Genomic DNA, 21,764 nt, shown 5'->3' with positions numbered 1-21,764 from the left:
TTGGGAGAGCTGCGGTGGAGAAGGAAGGCACAGGGAAGTTCTGAAGGAAGAGAAGGAGTGAGTATGGACCAGTGCAGGAGACGGGGGCCGGGCACAGAAATGCTAGCAATTGAGGCAAAGGGCTATATGCAGCAACCAAGGCCCAGAGAAGGGAAGGAACTTGTCTAAGGTCACACAGTCCATCTGCAGAAGAGAGATCTGTGGAGTTCCATCTTTTGTCAACATATGCCATGTTTTCAGTCACCCTGCCCAACTCCTCAATCGCTTTTTGCTAGTATTCTTGCCTGGAGAATCCCACAGACAGAGGAGCCTGGAGGGCTACAGTCCATGGGGTCACAAAGAGCCAGACACAACTGAGCGACTAACACTCCCACCCCTAGCCTGTGCTTGGCCTGGAGAGTTCCCTGGGCCAGAGGAGGGGGACTATTCCCCAGGACAGGAGGACCTGGCTGCACCCCTACCAGCCCTCATCTTTCCTGCCCACTTCTGCCCTCCTGACACGCAAGCCCATCTACTAGAACTACACCCACGTGAAAAAGGTCCACGGTGCCTGTTAGAACCCCGCACGACTCTCCATAGCCCCTAGTCAGTGAGAATTAAACTAATTCCCTGCCCAGGCCAAGGCACGAGTTTCTTTTGGTGTTACTAACAGGCCACTGCTTCAGTTGAATGGTAATCTCTTCGGAGAGCAGGGAGGGACCATGTTTTTCTTTTGGGTATTCCACTTCCTCATTGCTTTGCTCATCAGAGTTATTTAAAAAATATTCACTCGATGAGCTCTTACTCTGTCCAAGACCCTCTGCTGGATGCCGGGCGATGGGTGCACAGATGAACAGGAGATGGTCTCTGTCCTCAGGGAATGGAGAGGACGCTCTCATATGGCCAGCTGACCACCCCATCACACCGTGCCGCTCCAGACAGGCTGCCTCCCGCCCCCTGCTTGGGGATTCCTTACCCCAGAAGCAGGACCTGCTACATTTTCAGCAGCTCTTATTGTTAGTTAAACTTAAAAAAAAAAAAAAAAAAGGCAATAAAAAAGAAAACCTTCCTCTCCTATAAGTTTATGCACTAGTACCACTATTTTTATTTTATTTTTGGTCCTTGCATGTGGGATCACAGTTCCCTGGGGATCAAACCCATGCCCCCTGCATTGGAAGCAGGGAGTCTTAAAGGCTGGACTGCCAGGCAAGCACCACTATTTTTACCTAGAATGATAGAAACTAATCTGATCCACCCAATTCACATTCAGCTCTTCCATGTTTAAAACTCGTCTTCATGTCTACAACTTCCCCATATGACCCTGTGAATGGGTGTGTGCTAAGTCACTTCAGTCATGTCCAACTCTTTGCGACTGTAGCCCCATGGACTGTAGCCCCCAGGTCCTCTGTCCTTCGGATTCTCCAGGCAAGAATACTGGAGTGAGTTGCCATGTCTTTCTCCATCATATGACCCCAGCCAATCTATTTTCTTTTTTAGAAGAACCTCAGAACCTCAGGGTTCTCTTTGTTGCCTCTTAGAAGAAGCCTTGGAACCAGACAGCCTGACCAGTACCCAGTGGGGCCCCAGGCAGCTGCCTCCTTTCTGTTGTTCAGTTGCTCAGTTGTGTCTGACTCAGCGACCACACGGACTGCAGCACGCCAGGCTCCTCTCACTGGGGGTTTTATCTACACGTCTGTGAAGGCCTCTGGGCCCACTTCACTGGCTGTTGATTTATCTTGAGCTTGTAGTCAGCTCAAGCCCTAAGGCCTCTCGCCCAGGACCAAGCCTGCTCATTTTGTAATAGTGCTGTGGAATTTTCAAAGCTAGGAACAGAACTTGAGATTTTTCCCTCTTTCACTTTACATTTTCCATTTAACCACATTTCTGTCCTAATTAGATTTTTTTTAATCTGGGATTCTGTTATCAAGGTATTAGGTGTCCCCTTTCGGCTTTGCATCAGTCCCTTTTCAGAATGGTTGAACAGGGCAGTCCCTACTCAATCACCTTGGAATTGGTGCTGATAAAAAAAACCATTGTTTTTTATAATTCCATTTGAGAACAACCCACCTGACTATATTGTCAACTAACCCACTTCCTATCCCGTGCACATAGATATCACAGGAGATTTTGTCAAATACCTTACTAAAAGCCCTGTGGTGCATCGTGGGCAGCTGGCCCCTGACCCAGGGTAACAGCTTGGCATCCATGCTCAAAGGAAGGGATGTGTCTGGCGGGGCTCAACTGGGCTCAACCCAGTCTTAGTGACTTTCCTACTAGCTTCGCTTCCAAATCCGTCCATCAGGTTAAGGAATGGTTCTTTAGAACCTACACATTTTAGAGCTAGAAGGGACATCAGTGATGATTCAAGGTGTAATTCCCAGTTTTGCTGATGAGGAAACGAATACCCAGAGTGCTTAACTGGTGTTTCCCAAAGTCACAGAGGAACTGGAGCAAGGACCCACAGTGAATCCCACACGTGTGGCTCCAAGCTCAATGCTCTTCCTCAAAAATGCTAAGTCATAAAGTCTGTGTCTAAGCGTGTTCTCACACACACACACACACATCTCCTTTCAGGTCTCTTAATTTTCCACCAAAACAACTGTGCCATTGTCATTTGGGGGGTGTCAACGGGGACACTATTTTTCTTGCTGCTTCACAGAATGGAAGATGGAGACCCAGAACCCCTCAGTGAAGTTTGTTTTCCATTAGGGGGCTTTCATGGTTCAGTTGCTAAGTCCTGTCCGACTCTGTGATCCCACGAACTGCAGCACGCCAGGCCTCCCTGGTCCTTCACGTGGACTCTCCCAATCTGGGCTAATCCCTGGAATCTTTAGTCTACCTGGAGGACACCACTGTCTTCAAACCTCTTTGGAGCCTGTGTGTGCCTGAGCAGGGGGCTCGCCCCTTGAGTGGGCAGGTAGGCTGGGCATCTCTTTGGAACAGGGTTGGGGGTGGGGGCTTCACCTGCCTGGAAGTATGTGGGCCACTGGGCTTTCTGCAGTGGTAAGAGGGGCAGAGCCCTGGACACACTGCCTGTGGGCTTGGCACTGCACGGGTGACCCCTGCCGCTGGCAAGGCTGGCTGCAGGAAGAGCTGGCTGTAGGGAGGGCAGTTACCCCTTTCAGGTGGGAGAACTAGCGGCCAAGAGGTGGGCCTGCCCCACAGGCGGTCCAGACAGGGACATCCCTGGGACCCTGGACAGCGCCCGAGTCAGGGCCCTTCACCACCCTTCCCGCCCGCCTCGGAGGCCCTGGGTACCTGTTTATTCTTTAGGTCAAGGGAGATTTCGTAATCGGAGGCGGCAGGGGCGCGGGAGCAGAGCGCCGTCGCCAGGGCAGGCTGCTGCCGGCCAGGGGAGGCCGCGCGGTGGGGGCCGGCCCGCGGGGAGGCGCCCCCCGCCCCCGGCCGCTCCTCCTCCTCCTGCAGCTGCTGGGCTTGAGCCTTCCGGGCATGGGCACTGGGTCTGCCGGCCGCCGCCGCTGCCACGGAGTCCTCCGTGCCCCCACCGGCCTGGGCGCAGGCGCCGTCACTGCGAACGAAAGGCAACGGAGCTCGGTTGGGGGGGGCGGGGTGCGTGTGGGTACGGGGAGGGGGCTGGGGCCCTCGGGTAGCTATGGGCCTGTGGAGGGGCTGGTGGGGGCCTCCTGCTGTCTTCATTAGGGTGGGGCTATCTTGGTGTGCAAGAACTCCAGGCCAGGAGGAAAGCCTGAGCTTGGGGAGGGTCCCCGAGGGGCAGAGGGAGGGGCTCAGGAACTTGCTTAGACGTAATATGTGTGCCGTGTTGTGCTTAGTCGCTCAGTCATGTCCGACTCTTTGTGACCCACGGACCGTACTGGCCAGGCTCCTCTGTCCTTGGGGATTCTCTAGGCAAGAAGACTGGAGTAGGTTGCCATGCCCTCCTCCAGGGGATCTTCCCAACCCAGGGATCGAACCCAGGTCTCCCGCATTGCAGGCAGATTCTTTACTGTCTGAGCCACCAGAGAAGCCCTAGGGTAGACTACCCGGGTTCCGATCTGGGTCCTGTCTCTTATTAGCTGTTACTTAACAGCTAAGCGGGTTACTTAACCTCACTTTTCTCTGTTTCCCCATTTATAAATTGTTGTTCAGTCACTCAGTTGTGTCCCACTCTTTGCGACCCCATGGACTGCAGCCTGCCCAGCTTCCCTGTCCTCCACTATCTCCCGGAGCTTACTCAAACACAAGTCCATTGAGTCTGTGATGCCATCCAACCATCTCATCCTCTGTCATCCCCTTCTCTTGCCTTCCATCTTTCCCAGCATCGAGGTCTTTTCCAATGAGTCTGCTCTTCGCATCAGGTATAAAATGGGAATAATAATAGAACCTACCTCACTGGGATGTTTGGAAGGCTTAAGTAAGTTACAGAGTTCTTAAGGCAGGGTCTGGCTCCTGCTGCCTGCTCAGTGTGTGTTAACTACCATAGTTATCAGTGGTCTGCTTACTGGCCAGTGGCTTAAGTAGCTGAGAGGAAGCTGACCCCCACTGAACCAGGTCCGTCTTTTAGACGGCCGATGTGAGGCTGGGGGAGGAGTTGACGCTTCTAGATGAAGTCGTTGCCCCTCCCCAGCCCCTCTCTCTCTGGTGGAACCAGGGACAGGAGCCACAGCTGCTGCCCACATGCCCGCCTCTGAGATGACACTCAGGCTGCTCCCCTCCCCGGCCAGCCTCCGAGTTCTGCCCCTTCCCCAGGCCCCGCACTGAGCCCTCTCCAGCATGAAGCCTTCCTGGTGGTTCCAGCTTCCAGCCTCCATCTGCGAGGACCCCAGAGGGTCACCACCTGCATCACAGAGGAGCATCTCGGCTCACGGTGAGGGCTCCAATGCAGCCCCCTCCCTTGTGGCTTTGGTCAAGTTGCTTTTTCTCTGAGCCCTGGTTTCCCCATCAGTACATGGGAGGCGCTGGTACCTGCCCTACAGGGTCCCTGGGAGGTGGAAAGGAATCAGCACGTTGAGGGCTTCGTGCAGCACCTGGTACGGACTGAGTGCTCCAGAAATGTTAACTTCTCTTTCCCCATCTCTCCACCCGACCCCCGATTTCCCACAAGCCTGAGGCTTGTACTCTATTTGATCCCCTTCTCCCCAGTTGGTGCTGAGCAAACAATGAGGGCTCCGCAAAAACTTGAAGGATGAATTGAAGAGAACCCAAGACCCCTGACACAGCCTCTGTGGTGGACAGGTACCCTAGGTTATCTAGCCCATCTTTCTCATCTCCCTTTTTCACAGATGAGGAGTGGGGGCCCAGGGAGGTGGGCTGGCTCTGGTTGGAGGGCCAGGCAACCTTGGGATTTATTTCTTCCAAGGCTTTGTCCCTCCTAAGATGCCCCAAATCGTGCCAGAGCAACTGCTTCTGCCTAACTTTAAAGCCTCCTAGTGCTAAAATAACCAAGGGTAAAGAGTCCATCTTCATTCAAGTCCTCCCAGCACTCCCCTGCACCCCACCCCCTCCCTCAAACACAAATAAAGAAGAGTTCACTGGCTTCCCTAGCAACAAGGAGCCTGACTCCTTGCCTCTGCATAATTCTTTGCTTCGTCATTTTTCCTGTGGCCACCAATCAAGCTATATAGTTGGATGAGCTCTAAGTATTGGGTTTTTTCACTGGTATCACCAGGAAGTTCTTTGTAAGGTCTAACTTCAACTTTTCTTGAGATAGAACACGCCCATTCTTCCCGAATGGTCACGTGTGCTGTGCTGTGCTTTGTCGCTCAGTCGTGTCAGACTCTTTGTGACCCCAAGGACTGTAGCCTGCCAGGCTCCTCTGTCCGTGGGATTCTCCAGGCAAGAATACTGGAGTGGGTTGCCATGCCCTCCTCCAGGGGATCTTCCTGACCTAGGAATCAAACCAGGGTCTCCTGCATTGCAGGTGGATTCTTTACCAACTGAGCTACCAGGGAAGCCCCAGGGTCACATGGAAAAGCCCCAGAGTCACTTTCCTCCCTAGCACAACCTGCCTCCAGGGGGCAGAATGCGCTCTCACTCTGGACTCTGGACTGTCCTTGGTGGTGATGCCCAAGGCTTCTTCACCCCAGGTTTTCAAGATGCATGACATTAGGCCTATAAGCATCCAGGGGCCGAGGCCACCCATGGAGGTTTTTCTACACAGGAGACCATAAGATTTGAGTATGGGATGTGAAAGTCTTTGAGAACTTGGGGAACCAAGCAGCTCCTCAGAGTAACACTCCACGCCCAGAGGACCAGAATGATCTGTGTGTTGAAGCTCTGCACCGCATCAGGGGAGGGTCACTCATGTGGGGCGCTGGCTTGTGCTTAGAGGGCCTCTAGGTGCCCAGTGCACATGCCTGGTCCTGGCACATCTAGGATTCCTCGAGGTTCCAGCAACCACCCAGCTGTCCGTCGTCTCGGCTACCAGAGTTGGCTTCCTAAAGTGCAGATGCTCAAAACCCAGAAGTGACTTTCTGGTACTGCCAGATATAGTTCAAGGGCATTCGTGATTTCACCCAAATCTCCTTGTCCATACCCATCTCTGGGAGTAACCTGGCCACTCTATCCACTGAGTGTTAGTTGCTCAATGTTAGTTTGACCTTTGCAACCCTATGAATTATAGCCTGCCAGGCTCCTCTGTCTATGAGATTCTCCAGGCAAGAATACTAGAGTGGGTAGCCATTCCCTTCTCCAGGGGATCCTCCCAAACCAGGGATAACCCAGGTCTCCTGCATTGCAGGCAGATTCTTTACCATCTGAGCCACCTGGAAACTTTCCTCAAATCTGCGGTACCCGCTCAGACCACCATGCCTGTACCGTCATTTCCTCCTGCCAAGGTAATGGCACCCCACTCCAGTACCCTTGCCTGGAAAATCCCATGGACAGAGGAGCCTGGTAGGCTGCAGTCCATGGGGTCTCTAAGTCGGACACGACTGAGCAACTTCACTTTCACTTTTCACTTTCATGCATTGGAGAAGGAAATGGCAACCCACTCCAGTGTTCTTGCCTGGAGAATCCCAGGGACGGGGGAGCCTGGTGGGCTGCCGTCTGTGGGGTCGCACAGAGTCGGACACGACTGAAGCGACTTAGCAGCAGCAAAATGCCTTATCCTTTCTCTGCCTTGATAGCTCTTTCAGAATTCACTCATTGTTCCAGGAAAAGTCCGCCCTCCAGTGTGCTCCACTGGTTCTTGGCACTTGCCTCTATTTCATAACTGACCACTCTACCTAAATTATTCACTGATGTGTCTCTCTCCTCCACCAGACAGTGCCATGCACAGCTTTTTATCATAGGTGCTTATCACCTAGGCTGGCTTATAAGACATGTTTAGGAAATGTTAAATGGATAGAGGGATGGAGGGGTGGATGGGTGGATGGATGGATGGAGGGATAAATGGATGGGTGAATGGATAGCATTTAATCTCTCACCCTTTCCCAAGAGCAGAGATACTGTGGTGAGCTTGGTGATACAGCCCCAGACCCTTCTTCAAGGACTGATTTCCTGTCCAGCCCTGGGGCTGCTACTGAAGCTTGCCTTCAGCTGTCAGCTCCCCCAGCTCCTTCTGGGACTGTCTGAGCTGCAATGAGCTCCTGGGCCCAAAGTCATGTTTTCCCCAGGGCAGTCTACATCCAGTGGCCGACAGTGGTTATAAAGGTTCAGTCATGTGATCCAGTCTGGATCTGAGAGGTCATGCTCCCTGCAGAGCTCGTGATGGGATTAGCCCAGGCTCCTAGTGGACGTCTGTCACAGGTTAACCTCTCCCTGCCCCGCGCTACGCTCCTGCCCTCCCCCGAGGCGTGTTGACCCTAAGCATCCTCTAGTCAACATCCAGCACACTAGACTCAGAGTTTTTTCCCAGAGACACCAATGAGCGATGAGCACCCAACCAGCAATGGGCACCCAGCTTCTCTTTTTCCTTCCTTTTCCTTGTCAGCCACGATTACCCTGGTATCCCTGCTCCCAGGCCTGTAAAACTTTTCTGGGCTCCAGACACCTTCAATAAAGACTCTGGGCTCTCTTCCCAGAAAACGGGTGTGCTTTCATATGTGCCGAGTCCTACCTCCACACTCAGAGGCTTTACAGGCTCCGTGGATCGGGCTGAAAGCACTCTTCTGGGGGGATGGTCATGGGTTTCATCCATGTGCTGAGGACTGTGCCAAGCACTGAGGGCTGGCTCCAAGAGCTGTAGGCAGCTCAGCTCTGGTCATACAGAAAGAAAATGTCAGGGTTCACACGCCACCGGGCTTTCAGACATTGGCCACTGTTCCCTCAACACTGATGGGTCCTCGCTCACAGGTCAGAAGGCTTGAGTGGAGGGAGCTTCTGTTCCTCTGACTCACTGATTTCAAGGAAAATATATTTATTCTGCACCTCAGTTTTCTCATTTGCAAAATGGGGGTATGAATATCTCCTTTCCAGGAGAGTGATGAAGATGAGGTTGACCTCCTAGGTTAGTGTGCTGGGAAAATGCATCCCTGAGAAGGATGAGGAGGTAGAGCGGGCGGCCGTGCAGCCCCTGCCAGGAGCTAGTCCCGGCGGTGGTGTCCCCCTGGGCTCCCAGGCAGACCCTGCCCGCCACCAGGAGCTCAGGGCCCAGGAGCTGCCGAAGAGCTGTATGAAGGCTTCCCTGGTGGCATGGTGGATAAGAATCCGCCTGCCAACGCAGGGGACATGGGTTTGATCCCTGGTCCAGGAAGATCCCACCTGCCCTGGAGCAGCTAAGCCCATGTATCACAGCTACTGAAGCCCCTGAGCCCTAGAGCCTGCGCTCCACAAGAGAAGCCACCTCAATGAGAAGCCCAAGTTCCGCAACTATAGAGTAGCCCGCACAAAGCAACGAAGGCCCAGAGCAGCCAAAAATTAATTAATTAATTAATAAAAGAGCCCTGTGAGGGGGCTGGGGAAGACTTCAGGGGAGGGAGCACCAGGCCTATGCTTGTCCGGTCCGCTAGAGATTGGCTTGGGACGTGGTCCTGGCACAAAGGCAGAGAAAGGGATGAGGGGAAGCCTGAGGCATGTTGTGGGGTTTGGGGACAGGGTGAGGAGGGAGGGACGGAGGGCCACTTCCCCTCTGAGCAGTGGCCAGAGCAGCAGTTCCTGAGACCCAGGCAGAAGTGTTTTGAAGGCTGGAGGACTCCTTGGGCGGCAAGGTTCCCCCAGAGGGCCTGAGCCTGACCAATTGCACTAGATTATCCTGACTCCGCCAGCCTTTCTGAAAGCCCTTCTGGGACAAAGAAACTAGGCATTTTCCAGACAAAAGCTAACAAAACGCCTCACATCTCAAGATTTTTCAGCCTTTACTAAAACACTCCTTTCTCTCTCTTGCCTGAATCGATAAAGTGATCTTCGATGGTCAGAATAAAGGCTGAGCAAGGGGAGTCGAGTGTCCTTGGTGGGGGGAGGGTCCCAGACGGTGCTGGGGAGGGGTTGCAGTGAATAGAGGGCCAGCGTCTGTAACAAATTCACCCTGTGCTGATTCCAAGCACAGGCTGGAAAATGCCGCCTGTGGTGGTGGAGAGCCCTGGGCCCCGGGCAGGGTCTGACCGCCTCCGCCGGCTGCGCTAGCTGTAACAGTAGGCACATGGCTTCCCTGCACCTTGGATTGCTCATCATAAGATGGACAGTTTGAGCAAAAGGCTCTGACAACAGGAAGGAAGGAGAGGCCAGCTTCCTCCCTCTCCCTTTCCCTCCAAGGGGCCGGGCCCACACCCTGCACCTTCCTGTTCCTGTCCACGCCCCTCTGGCCTCCATACCCAGGGACATGGTGAAGGCCTCCCTGCCTTCCTCTCTGCCCTGACCACCGTCATCCACGCTGGAAGCTGGGGCTCGCAGGAGGAGGCTCTGGAGGAGGGCGGCTGGGTCTTCCCTGCTGTCCACTTGCAGAGGCCGTCCTTCCTCCCACGGACCCCAAGAGAGTAAGTTACTCCCTCTCCTGTCCGCTCAGTGGAGACTCCAGGATTTGGCTGCACGACTGTTCCAGAAGGGTCTGGAAGGGCTGGTTTGTCTGGAGGGGTTTCCTGTTGAAGGCATCACAGCCCTCTGGGCCTGTGTCCTCCGCAGAACCAAGCCCAGGGTGCCACTCAGGGTGGGCCCCCCAGTCCAGCGTGGAAACCATCTCTGCATCATAGCCCCTCACGGTGAGATGCCAGCACTTGGTGCCCACTGGGGAGGGGGTCTACATCTAGAAGTTTCCTCAGGACACGTCCCACACAGACTCACAGGCTGGACCACACCAGTGATGCGATCTGATTGCCACTGGAAGCCTAATATTTTTGAGCATTTTATTTCCTCCCCAATAGGTGTGGATCCGGTAGCAAAATCAAGCTCTCAGGACACCCTCCAAGCTCGCTGCCTGACACATTGCACACAGTCACAAGTCCCGGCTTCTCTGAGCCCGAGGACACACCTCGGGCTTTCTCACCTCCTGTGTCTGCCCACCCCCCCCCCCCTACAGAAGCTAGTTCCCTGCCCATGTTCCCACCTCACCCACCCCGAGGATGATGCTCCAGAAACATGGCCTGCAGTCTGTCCTGACATACCCCACCGTCACCTGACAGCTGCACTGAATAGTTGTTGTTAAGTCGCTCAGTCGTGTCTGACTCTTTGCGACCCCATGGACTGTATCCTGCCAGGCTCCTCTGTCCATGGGATTCTCCAGGCAAGAACACTGGAGTGGGTAGCCATTTCCTTCTCCAGGGGATCTTCCTGACCCAGGGATGGAACCCAGGTCTCCTGCATTACAGGCAGGTTCTTTACCATCTGAGCTATAGGGAAGCCTGTGGGTTTCCCAGGTCATCTCCAAAGGTGTTTGGGTGAAAAAGGAAGCAAGACAGAAAAGCTTTGGGAGGAAGCCCCAGAGCTCCCACTGTGCGGAGCCAGCCCCCAACTCCAAGCAGGGCAGGGGTCAGCCCCAGGCCACAAACCTGTCCTTGCGGGGGCTAAACTGTCTCCTCCTCTTAGGACGGAAGGAGACCAGACTGTCAGCTGGCGCGATTTCCCCGATAAAATGCCTGTATACTTAATCTCATCCTCGCTGCACTGTGACAGCCGGGTGCTCGGTTAAATCATTTCCTCTCCTGCCCTGACATCTAGAAAATCCGCTCTCAGGGCCCGCTGGTCCTGCTTGATTGGCATTCATCAGGGCTTTTAGCTCCTTTGATCTCTTCCCCCAGCTGGTCTCTCGGTTCTGAGTTCCTCACCCCTGCTCGCTGTCTCCAGCCAGCTCTCCATGTGTCATGGGCCAGGCTGGAGTAGAGACATCTGAACGTGGCCCCCTCCTCCTTGCCAGTTGCCTGCCGTCCAGAGGAGGAACTGGGCCCTCTCCCTGAAGGGCACAGCTCAACAACCCAGAGCAAGACCCAGAGTTGTGTGTCTCCTTCCTCTTGCTGTACTAGGGTCTCTGCTGCAGGGACCTCATCTGCTGAGCTGGCCCATTCTAAGTATTTCCCGGTCATGCCTGAGCCTTCTCCTGGAACTCCTAGATCTCAGCTGATTTATCCCTTTCTGCTCTTAAAAAATCCAGTTTTAAAACAGCTAGCACCAGGAATTCCCTGGTGGTCCAGTGAGTATGACTCTGAGCTCCCAGTGCAGGGGACACAGGTTTGTTTCCTGCTTGGGGAACTAAGATACCACATGCTTTGTGGCGTGGCCATATAAAATTTAAAAATTTTTTTAATTTAAAAATCAAAAAAAAAAGGAAGACAGCTCTGGGCCATGGCACGTGCATGCGTGTGTGTGTGTGTGTGTGTTAGTTGCTCAGTCGTGTCTGACTCTGTGTGACACCATGGACTACAGCTCACTAGAGTCCTCTGTCCATGGAATTCTCCAGGCAAGAATACTGGAGTGGGTAGCCATTCCCTTCTCCAGGGTATCTTCCCGATCCAGGGATCAAACCAGAGTCTCCTGCATTGCAGATGGATTCTTTATCATCTGAGCCACTAAGGAAGCCCTCTATGGCACATACCTCATGCTAAAAAAAAAAAAAAGCTAGCATTTATTGAGTGCCTACTATATACCAGATACCTTTGCACACATGACGTCACTGAATCCTCCCAACCACCCTAAGGGGCTTCCCTTGTGTCTCAGCTGGTAAAGAATCTGCCTGCTATGCGGGAGACCTGGGTTTGATCCCTGGGTTGGGAAGATCCCCTGGAGAAAGGAAAGGCTACCCAGTCCAGTATTCTGGCCTGGAGAATTCCGTGGACTTATAGTCCATGGTGTCGAAAGAGTCAGACACGACTGAGCGACTTTCAAAACCATCCTAAGAGCTGAGTGCTGCTGTTGTCCCCATTGGACAGATGAGAAATCGAGGATCCCAAAGCTTCAGTAGTTGCACCAGGGTCGCAGGGTTTGTATGTGACCAAGCCAGGACCTGAACCCAGATTTGAGTCGCTCTGTGTGTGCTCTCTATGCCAAAGCCTTTGACTGTGTGGATCACAATCAACTGTGGAAAATTCTGAAAGAGATGGGAATCCCAGACCACCTGATCTGTCTCTTAAGAAACCTGTATGCCGGTCAGGAAGCAACAGTTAGAACTGGACATGGAACAACAGACTGGTTCCAAATAGGAAAAGGAGAACGTCAAGGCTGTATATTGTCACCCTGCTTATTTAACTTCTATGCAGAGTACATCATGAGAAATGCTGGGCTGGAAGAAGCACAAGCTGGAATCAAGATTGCCGGGAGAAATATCAATAACCTCAGATATGCAGATGACACCACCCTTATGGCAGAAAGTGAGGAACTCAAAAGCCTCTTGATGAAAGTGAAAGAGGAGAGTGAAAAAGTTGGCTTAAAGCTCAACATTCAGAAAATGAAGATCATGGCATCTGGTCCCATCACTTCACGGGAAATAGATGGGTAAACAGTGGAAACAGTGTCAGATGTTATTTTTGGGGCTCCAAAATCACTGCAGATGGTGATTGCAGCCATGAAATTAAAAGATGCTTACTCCTTAGAAGGAAAGTTATGACCAACATAGACAGTATATTCAAAAGCAGAGACATTACTTTGCCAACAAAGGTCTGTCTAGTCAAGGCTATGGTTTTTCCAGTGGTCATGTATGGATGTGAGAGTTGGACTGTGAAGAAAGCTGAGCGCCGAAGAATTGATGCTTTTTGAACTGTGGGGTTGAGAGTCCCTTGGACTGCAAGGAGATCCAACCACTCCATCCTAAAGGAGATCAGTCCTGGGTGTTCTTTGGAAGGGATGATCCTAAAGCTGAAACTCCAGCACTTGGCCACCTCATGCAAAGAGTTGACTCATTGGAAAAGACTCTGATGCTGGGAGGGATTGGGGGCAGGAGGAGAAGGGGACAACAGAGGATGAGACGGCTGGATGGCATCACCGACTAGATGGACATGAGTTTGAGTGAATTCCGGGAGTTGGTGATGGACAGGGAGGCCTGGTGTGCTGCGATTCATGGGGTTGCAGAGTTGGACACGACTGAGTGACTGAACTGAACTGAACTGAACTGAGTGTGCTCTCAGTAGGTCTCCTTTAAAACCTCCCTTTGTATTTTCACAGTAAGTGAAATGAGGCTTCCCTGGTGACTCAGACGGTAAAGAATCTACCTGCAGTGGGGGACACCCGGGTTCGATCCCTGGATTGGGAAGACCTTCTGGAGAAGGGAATGGCTACCCACTCCTGGTGGGCTGCAATCCGTGGGGTTGCAGAGTGGGACACGACTGAGCAACTAACACTTTCACTTTCAATAAGTGAGATGGAGAGAGAAATCCCACCATCGGCTTGCTGAGGCTCCTCTGATATAAGTGCTCCCTCCACCTCCCAACCCCTACCCAGGGTCTCCTGTTTGGGTCACACCACCCTGATTTGTCCTGCTTTGTAAATGCTCCTGGTCCCTCCATATGGATGCCTCCTCCAGCCAAGGCAGCGCCTTACCTTAAGGTAGCATCACTCTAGGGGAGGAGGCTTGGGGACTAGAGTGTTCATACCGCCCCCTCCCACCCCCTGTGATAGCTGAGGACACTGAGGCCTGGAGAAGGGGGAGGTCAGCACCAGCACCGGCAGGCGGCCTGCGTCCAGAGGACAGGCACTTTGGTCTCCATCTCCCATCTGCAGACAGTAAAACCTGCACCCTGTGTGTCCACCACCTTGACGTCCACAGACCCCTTTCTCTGTCCTCCCCCACCCTTCTCTCGGTTCCAGACCGAAAAACATCGTCCTTCACAGACAGCTGGCTTCCCTGTTTTTTAAAAATATAGATACATTTACTTATTTGGCTGTTCTGGGTCTTAGTTGCGGCATGTGGGATCTAGTCCCCTGACCAGGGATTGAACTTGGGCCCCCTGCTTTGGGAGCACAGAGTCTTAGCAGATGGACCACCAGGGAAGTCCCTTGCTTTGTTTCTTAATCACCGCAAATGTAATCTCTAAAAATCTCCTTTCTTAAGGCCTCTCAAAGGCAGTAAATTCTTTAAGAATGCCTGATCTGATGCACTTCCTCTCGCTACATAGATTAAGATCGTTTCCTCGTTCGGAGTCCGATGAAATGGATTTGAAACCCTTTTTGTTATCCATCAGAAATACTTACTGGAATGATAAGTCATTTTCATGGTCACGTTATGGGTTAAAAGATACATGAATAGGTAAAGATGACCTTTCAGAGGAGAAAACAAACTAACCCAGGAAGTAGTGAAGTTAGAGAAATCTCTAGGCCTTCCCTTCCTGGGAGTGAAAGGAGAACCTCTATAATATTCAAACAAGCAGTTTTCAGCAAACGGAGCAAAAATTTGTTTCTTCTTCTAAAATTGGACAAAAGCTGGTCCTCGTGGTAGCTTGCATTTTGTTGTTCTGAAAGTATTATCTTAGTCATGTTTATTTCTTTCCTTTTTTTTTTTTCGGCCATGCCATATGGCTTGTGGGATCTCAGTTCCTCGACACAGGGATTAAACCCCGGGCGAGGAGCCTGGTAGGCTGCAGCCCCTGGGGTCGCAAAGAGTCGGACACGACTGAGCGACTTCCCTTTTACTTTTCACTTTCATGCATTGGAGAAGGAAATGGCAACCCACTCCAGTGTTCTTGCCTGGAGACTCCCAGGGACGGGGGAGCCTGGTGGGCTGCCGTCTAGGGGGTCACACAGAGTCGGACATGACTGAAGCGACTTAGCAGCAGCAGCATGGTGTAAAAGTTCAGAACCCTAACCATCAGGGAACTCCCAAACACGGAATTCCCATGTTCTTTTCCTTAAATAATAAAGCTTAGAGCTTTTATCCTCTAAAAGTATTCCCTTGGACGTTTCTCTCTTCAGCCTGATTGCACGAACCTCCGGCTCAAGGGTCAGGGGAAGAGGGGGGCAGGGAAGGGCCCCACCTTCTCACTCCCTGGACCATAGGCCAGGCTCTCTCGGGGGGACAAAGTTTGGGGGGACCACACTTCACTTCCTGCACCAACGAATCCCTTCCTTCCTTTGTCCCCTGACGCCAGTGGTAGAAGCCACAACGGACGTGGTTCAAATCCCAACTGTGCCATCGACTGGTCCGGGGACCGTCATTCATCATCTCTGAGCCTCGTGTATAAGTAACATGGAACAACAATATTTTATAAGCTTTCCATGAGAATTAAATCATACCTGTATCTATTGCACACAGCAGGCTCTCAGCACAGGACAGCTAGCATTCTCCTTCCCTCTTGTGTGTGGGGAACACAAAACAGAGTCACAGAGGGAGCAGGGGTTCTCTAATCAGCTCCGACATCCAGCAGCCTGTCTGGAGGTGGCCCAGCCTGGCCTTGCTCCCAGGGAAGCAGCCCCGGGGCTGAGCATCCGTCATGACTCCCCAGGTCACAGGAGAGACCATCTTAGAGGACAGCTAGGCCTGAGCGGAAGCACACGGGAGATTGCTCCAGACACAAGTCCCATGTCCCACAGAGCAGAATGCGGACACCAGCACAGGACAGAACTTTCCTGATGCCCACTGGAGTTAGGGGGACCGCCCCTACCCAGCGAACCGCCCCCCCACACGGCATCTGCTCCATCTCTTGTGCCCCCAGATTCCAGCAGGGAAGACTCAGGGGCACGGAGCGCACAGAGGGGTAAAATGACAGGGGGTCTGGGGGTGGAAGACCACCGTCTCTGGCTCTGGGACCAAATTCTCTGCCCTCTCCATTGAGGCCACCCTCGGGGATGGAGTCGGCCAAGATGGGCTCTCCTGTGACAAGCTGGGGACCCTCAGAAAACAGGAGCCCAAATAAGGATGAGCAGCCGCTCCCCACTCCCGCTGCTCTACACCACCCGCAGTTTGCTACACCCACAGTGGATGGTGGTTTTCGACCCCCAGGACTCCCACCCAGGCTCCGCTCCAGGACAGCACATCGCAGGGGGCAGTCTTCACAGCCCTGGCTCAGGGGCCGGACCCCAACCCCTGCAAAGGCCTCTGGAACCGAATCTCTGGACTCTGAGGAGAACATCAGACAATTTCCCCTTGGCCTTGCCGCTGCCCACTGCCCCCCTGGCCTAAAGATTCGGAGACCCTGGAGCTTGGAGGATGGGTGGGCTGGGCGCGCATCCTTCCACCCCTACCCCTGCCCCACCCCACCCATACAGTGACAGCAGCTGAGGCCTCTCTGTGCTTCTCTGGGGAAGAGCAGGCAATTCTGAAGTCCCAGAATGGGGAGGGGTGGGGGGAAGTGTTCCCGGCAGCCTGGGCACCTGATGTGATGGGTGGAGCAGGCACAGGACTCGGGGCCCCTGAGCCCACCTGTTTGAAGACTAAACTGTATCGACTGAGAATTCAATCACTCCGTAATCGCTGAGTAAACTCTGGCTGGTCCACTGATCAGGCCTCTGGCCACTGTGGTGGATGCTGACGTGGGGTTCCCCCTGCAACACCACTGCTGGCCAGTGTCCCCTCCTCAGGGGTCCCCAGCAGGGCCCCCAGCCTGGCTGATTGGCAGGGAGGAGGGGGACAGGGAGGGACTGGCTGGTGGGGAGTGGGGGCAGGCTCCCTTGTGGCCACAGTGCCCTGAGCAGAAAAGGTAGACTACAGAATCGTTTTTTCTTTTGTGGAGGGAGATATAAATTCCAGCCTAGAAACCCTGGCAGGTTGCATGCTAATACATTAACAGCAGTTAATTCTATACGACCGGGTTCCATTTTTATTTTCTTCTTTATATTTCTGCATTTTCCACATTTCCAAAAACTAGCAACTGTAACTTATAATCAGAGAAAATAGATGTTATTCAGGGTCGAATGCAGTGGTTGGAAGGATCCCTCCCATGCTCCTGAAGAAAACCCCGGTGGCAGTTCCATGCAATGCAGCCGCCTGCGGGAGCTCAGCCTGGGCTGACCTTCCAGCCCCAGAACCGGTGGGCAGGGGTCCCTCTGCTGAGACCCCGAACTTCTCTCCACCCCAAGCCGTCATCTGCAGGTGGCCACAGGGAATGGAGACAAAATACCAGGGCTGCTTAGTGCTGGGGCCTGGCACATTAGGTAACATTAAGTGCCTCTCCCATCCCTGTTGGAGAACCGACGCCCAGAGTGCCCCGGCCCCTCCCCTCCCCCAGGGCCGGGGGTGGTTCTGCTTCCTGCCCAGGGACCCCCTCCTGAGCGCCCCCCACCTCCTGTCATCACTCTAACAGATGTCAGTCTTCCTCCTCTGGGGGGGCGCTCCGTGCCACCCACAGAGACAAATGGGCTGCTATATCTCTCTCTCTAGATGCCGGAGGCTGCTTGTTCCCCAGGTTACTGAGCACCCCAAAGGGAGGGGAGACTATGGGAAGAAGGGCAGGGCCCGCAATCACTGCCCCGTTCAGTCACCCAGAATAAAGCCCTGTCATTACTGGCAGTGGGGGGACGTGAGGAAGTGGGGCAGAGCCCAGCTCGCACTCCACTCGCTGCCCTGGAGGCTGATCGCCCTGCTTCCCACCTGGGAAGTGTGGGGTGCCTACTCGGGGCCGCGTGAACATGGGCACGGGGATGGGTGGTCCAGCCTCAGAGGCCTTGTGGCCCCCGTAACCACCCCAGGGCACCCCACCTCCGGCCTCCCAATCTTCCCACTTCTGTGAGCATCGCTCTCGGGCAGGCTCTGGGTCCCAAGAGAGAGGTTCCCTGACTCCAGCCCCAAAGCTTCCCCCCGGGGTAGCTGGATAAGGCTGAGCTCGCACCCCTGCACCCCCAGGACTAGGGCTTTGGGAGGGGGCAAGGGTCTCTCCTGGACCGAGGGTTTATCTCAGGCTCCAGCAGTTCTTTTCTGTACATCTGATCAAAGGAACTATGGACCATCGTCTGCCCCACCACCACCCCCGTCCCCAGGATGAGCCCATCGGCTCCAGAAAGGGACTCCTGCTCAGGCCTACAGCTTGGGTAGGGATGGTTGGTGGGGGGATGGTTGGTGGTGGGGGAACAGCACCTCACACTCTGCTGACCTGGATCACTGCTGGCTTGGGCCATATTTGGAGGAGGGAGGTAAGGGGCCTCGTGGCCAACCCTGCACTCACGCACCGGAGACCCTGACCCTGAGCTGTGACTGATGGTGTGAAGTCTTCACTGGGCCTCCTGTAAGGACCATCCAGCTTCTCCCTGGAGACCCCAGAGGAGGCCCACCAGCTGAGGCCTTGCTGTTGTTCTGTTGTTGTTCAGTCGCTCAGTCAAGTCCGGTTCTTAGCAACCCCATGGACTGCAGCACACCAGGCTTCCCTGTCCTCCACTACCTCCCTGAGTTTGCTCAAGTTCGTGTCCGTTAAGTCGGTGATACCTTGCAACCATCTCATCCTCTGTCTCCCTCTTCTCCTTTTGCCCTCAATCTTTCCCAGCATCAGGTTCTTTTCCAATGAGTCGGCTCTTCACATTAGGCGGCCACATTATTGGAGCCTCGCTGAGCCGGTGAAAACCCAGACTGAGCGGTGGGGGCAGCCTGGCCTGTCTCAGAGCCCAAACTGGGGTCTCCTGAGGGTGGCTCAGGGGCCTTGTGACCTGTATCCTCACCTCAGCCCAGTCTCTGACCTCAGCACCTCCTTAGGGAAGCTCGAGGGTGATGGTCGGGTACCCGCTCTGGAGGCTAAAGGGGAGGGAAGGGCCGGGAAGGTCCCGGGCAGAGCTGGGAACAGGCGTGTTGGGTGTCTGATGGGAGGAAACTTATCTGGGCAGGGCTTCCCCAGGAAGCCAAGAACAGACAGACAGACGGACACACAGACTACTGAACATCCGGGGCTTCTCCTAGAGAAGCCGAGACACTGACATCAGACAGACTGACGGACAGACAAACAGAAACACGCTCCAGGAAACTACAGACCGGACAGACAGGACACCTGGAACAACTGGGAGCGGAAAGTGACAGAGGTTGACAGTCGGGACACACCTGGGGGCCCCTCCCCCGGCCCTGCGCAGGGGGCGGGCGGGGAGGAAGCAGCGGGCAGAGCTCACAGGCCCCGGGGGACTTAGAGAGCCTCCCACCTCCCTCCCAGGGATTCGAAGACAAGAGATTTCCTACCATCTTGGAAAAGAAGCCTGTCCCTCTGCCCCCTCCCGCCCTGCCTGCCCCCGTCTCCCACCCCCTCCCACCAGGAGTCAGGGCTCTGGGGTGAGGGTGGGGGTGACTGGGAAGGGGCGAGGAAGACCCAAGAGATGACTTCTATCCTTGGGCACCTCCCAGGCGCCAGCGTCTTGGGGGCGCTGTGTCATCTATGCTCACTGGCGCCAGGGCTCGAGGGGCAGCAAGAGATGTGGACCGGACTGAGATGGACCGATGGGCAGCGGGGGCAGACCAGACAGCTCCTCTCTTCTCCTCCCCACCAAGGAGGACCACTCGGCCGTGTGTCTGAGCAGTGACCGCTCACGGGACAGGGCACGGCCTGCCCATCCTTCCTCCAGGTCACTAACTCTCTGCCCTCTTTCCCGTCCTCTCCCACTGTCTCATTCTCTCGTTTCTCATCTTCCTTCCAGTTTCCAGGAGGGTCATTTCCAATGTGGGGGCTCACATGCCCCCCTGGACAGGGAGCCCCTGGGGATCCAGGGGGCCGCTCTCTCCTGTGGTCATGGGAGCAGAGCTCAGCCCCCAGTCCTCTGGGCATCAGCACAGCACCTGGTCCTCCCCTTGCTCCCATCCCCAGTGCGGTCACCTCCGGGAACAACCGTGCCTCCTACAGCCCTGGAGGTGAGCACCCTAAGGTGGACACCTGATTTAACCCAACCTAACCCCCCGCCACTTCCATTCCTGACCCCTCCCCGAGAGTCCTGCCTTTCCCAACCCCCCCGCCCCCAACTCCTTCCAAGGGAAAACAAGCAGGGAAGGTTTTCCATCGCCAAGCTCACCACCTACCACCTCTGATGACTACCCATTATTTTCCTAGGAATAAAGGGGGAAGGATCATGGGGTCACTGAGGCTTAAACCCGGAAGTGGCCCTTAGTGCAGGTCTAGGCCTGGGTGCTCACAGCCCAGAACCTTCTGCTGCCCTCCCACACAGACCTAAAGCCCATCTAGGCTGCGAGCAGCCCAGAGGCTCAGAGAGATGGTACATCATGTTGTTCTCTACGTAGAACAGCCCTTCTTCATACAGATGGGGAAACTGGGGCCCAGGGGAGTTAAGGAACTTGCCCAAGTTCACTCCAACAAGAGGAGACAGCAGATGGGGTCAACTCCGCGCCCGAGTCTGAGTGTCCTGACCCCCAGGGAAGTAAAGGACGAGCAAAGGAAAGAGAAAGGTGCAGAACTGAGGCAGAAATCTTGGGGGAAAGAGAAGAGGACAAAGTGTGAGCAGCACAGAGGGGGCGGCTCCAGGTGGAGATGGAGGGAGAGAGTACTGATGGGGCGAGGAGGAGAGCTGGAGGGCTGGGGGGAGGACGGGGGGAAGAGAGAGGCTGGGTGAATGACCCAGGACAGGTGAGGAGGAGAGCCTGGACAGGACCCTGACTTCTCAGCGCCTCCCTCCCTTCCCAGGTGGTCGGCCAACCCAGCGGAGGTGGACAAGCCTAAAAATCAAAGTTATCTTGGCTCCTTCGTGGAAGGAGAAAAATTATCAAGAAAAATGCAAGTCTTGAGTAAGAAAGGCAGTATGGGTCCTCTTATTAGGTGGGCACCTTTGGGTGCCAGACAACCCACCACTAAGACATGTAGATAGAATCAAGTTAATTTCCCCTGATGTTTAAACAGGTGTACTTTTTATAGGCTGTTTAGTGGGGACGAGTATAGATCTGGGATTTGAACAGTAGGGTTATAATGATCTAAAAGTCAGCAATGGCTCATCTGGGGTCTGGAAGAAGGAAGGAGAGATGGAAACATGAGGAAGGAGGTAAAAACAAATAAAACGCGAGACTAGGGAGGAAGAAGCGGAGTGGGCCCCCGGTGTGTGCTCTGCCCAGGGCGGAGGACGGTGAGGTGGGGAGGGGAGGACGCGCAGCGGCTCTTCCCACCTGTGGGGGCCCAGGTCGGAGCATGCGGGCTTCTGCTCGGCGTCAGCGGCTGGACAGCAGAACTGGTGCAGCACGGTCTCATTCCTGAGGGCAGAGCAGAGGGAGAAGGTCAGTGCCCTCTGACCACAAGGCGCCTCTGCCCAGCATGCTGCCCCCCGGGGAACTCCGAGGTCCCAAATGCTGCCCGGGGAGGACGTGCGTCATTGCAGACACCACCTCCTGCTCGCAGCCCTCCCACCTCTTCTACCTCTGCACCCTGGTACCCGCAGCAGGCTCCTCCACGTGGATGTACCATCTATTCAGCCCTGACTTTTGTCACGATCACAGTTAGTCCTCCATAGCCCTGCCACCCACTAAGGTCCGGCCAGCAAGGCAGAACTAGGTCTATTCATCCAAGATGCACAGAATTGCACTCAGGGAACATTTTTGGCTAATCATGTGCAAAGATGCAGAGCGCTCATAG

At 54.4% G+C, this 21,764-nt stretch overlaps 1 protein-coding gene across 9 annotated transcripts in view; it reads right to left on the bottom strand.

Annotated features, from left to right (window-relative positions):
• Positions 1 to 21,764, bottom strand: part of IQSEC3 (IQ motif and Sec7 domain ArfGEF 3) — a 92,072-nt gene that overhangs the window by 38,892 nt on the left and 31,416 nt on the right. For all 9 annotated transcript variants that reach the window (XM_070790307.1, XM_070790306.1, XM_070790308.1 and 6 more), the window contains exons 2-3: positions 21,302 to 21,385; positions 3,238 to 3,508 (exon numbers count right to left, since the gene is read on the bottom strand). In XM_070790307.1, the coding sequence (XP_070646408.1) occupies positions 3,238 to 3,508; positions 21,302 to 21,385 (355 nt within the window). The remainder of the gene's footprint in view (positions 1 to 3,237; positions 3,509 to 21,301; positions 21,386 to 21,764) is intronic.

This window comes from Bos indicus, chromosome 5 (assembly GCF_029378745.1).
Source record: "Bos indicus isolate NIAB-ARS_2022 breed Sahiwal x Tharparkar chromosome 5, NIAB-ARS_B.indTharparkar_mat_pri_1.0, whole genome shotgun sequence".
Lineage (NCBI taxonomy): Eukaryota > Metazoa > Chordata > Mammalia > Artiodactyla > Bovidae > Bos > Bos indicus.
The sequence above is the reverse complement of the archived record's forward strand: the minus strand, read 5'-3'. Positions and strand labels throughout refer to the sequence as shown.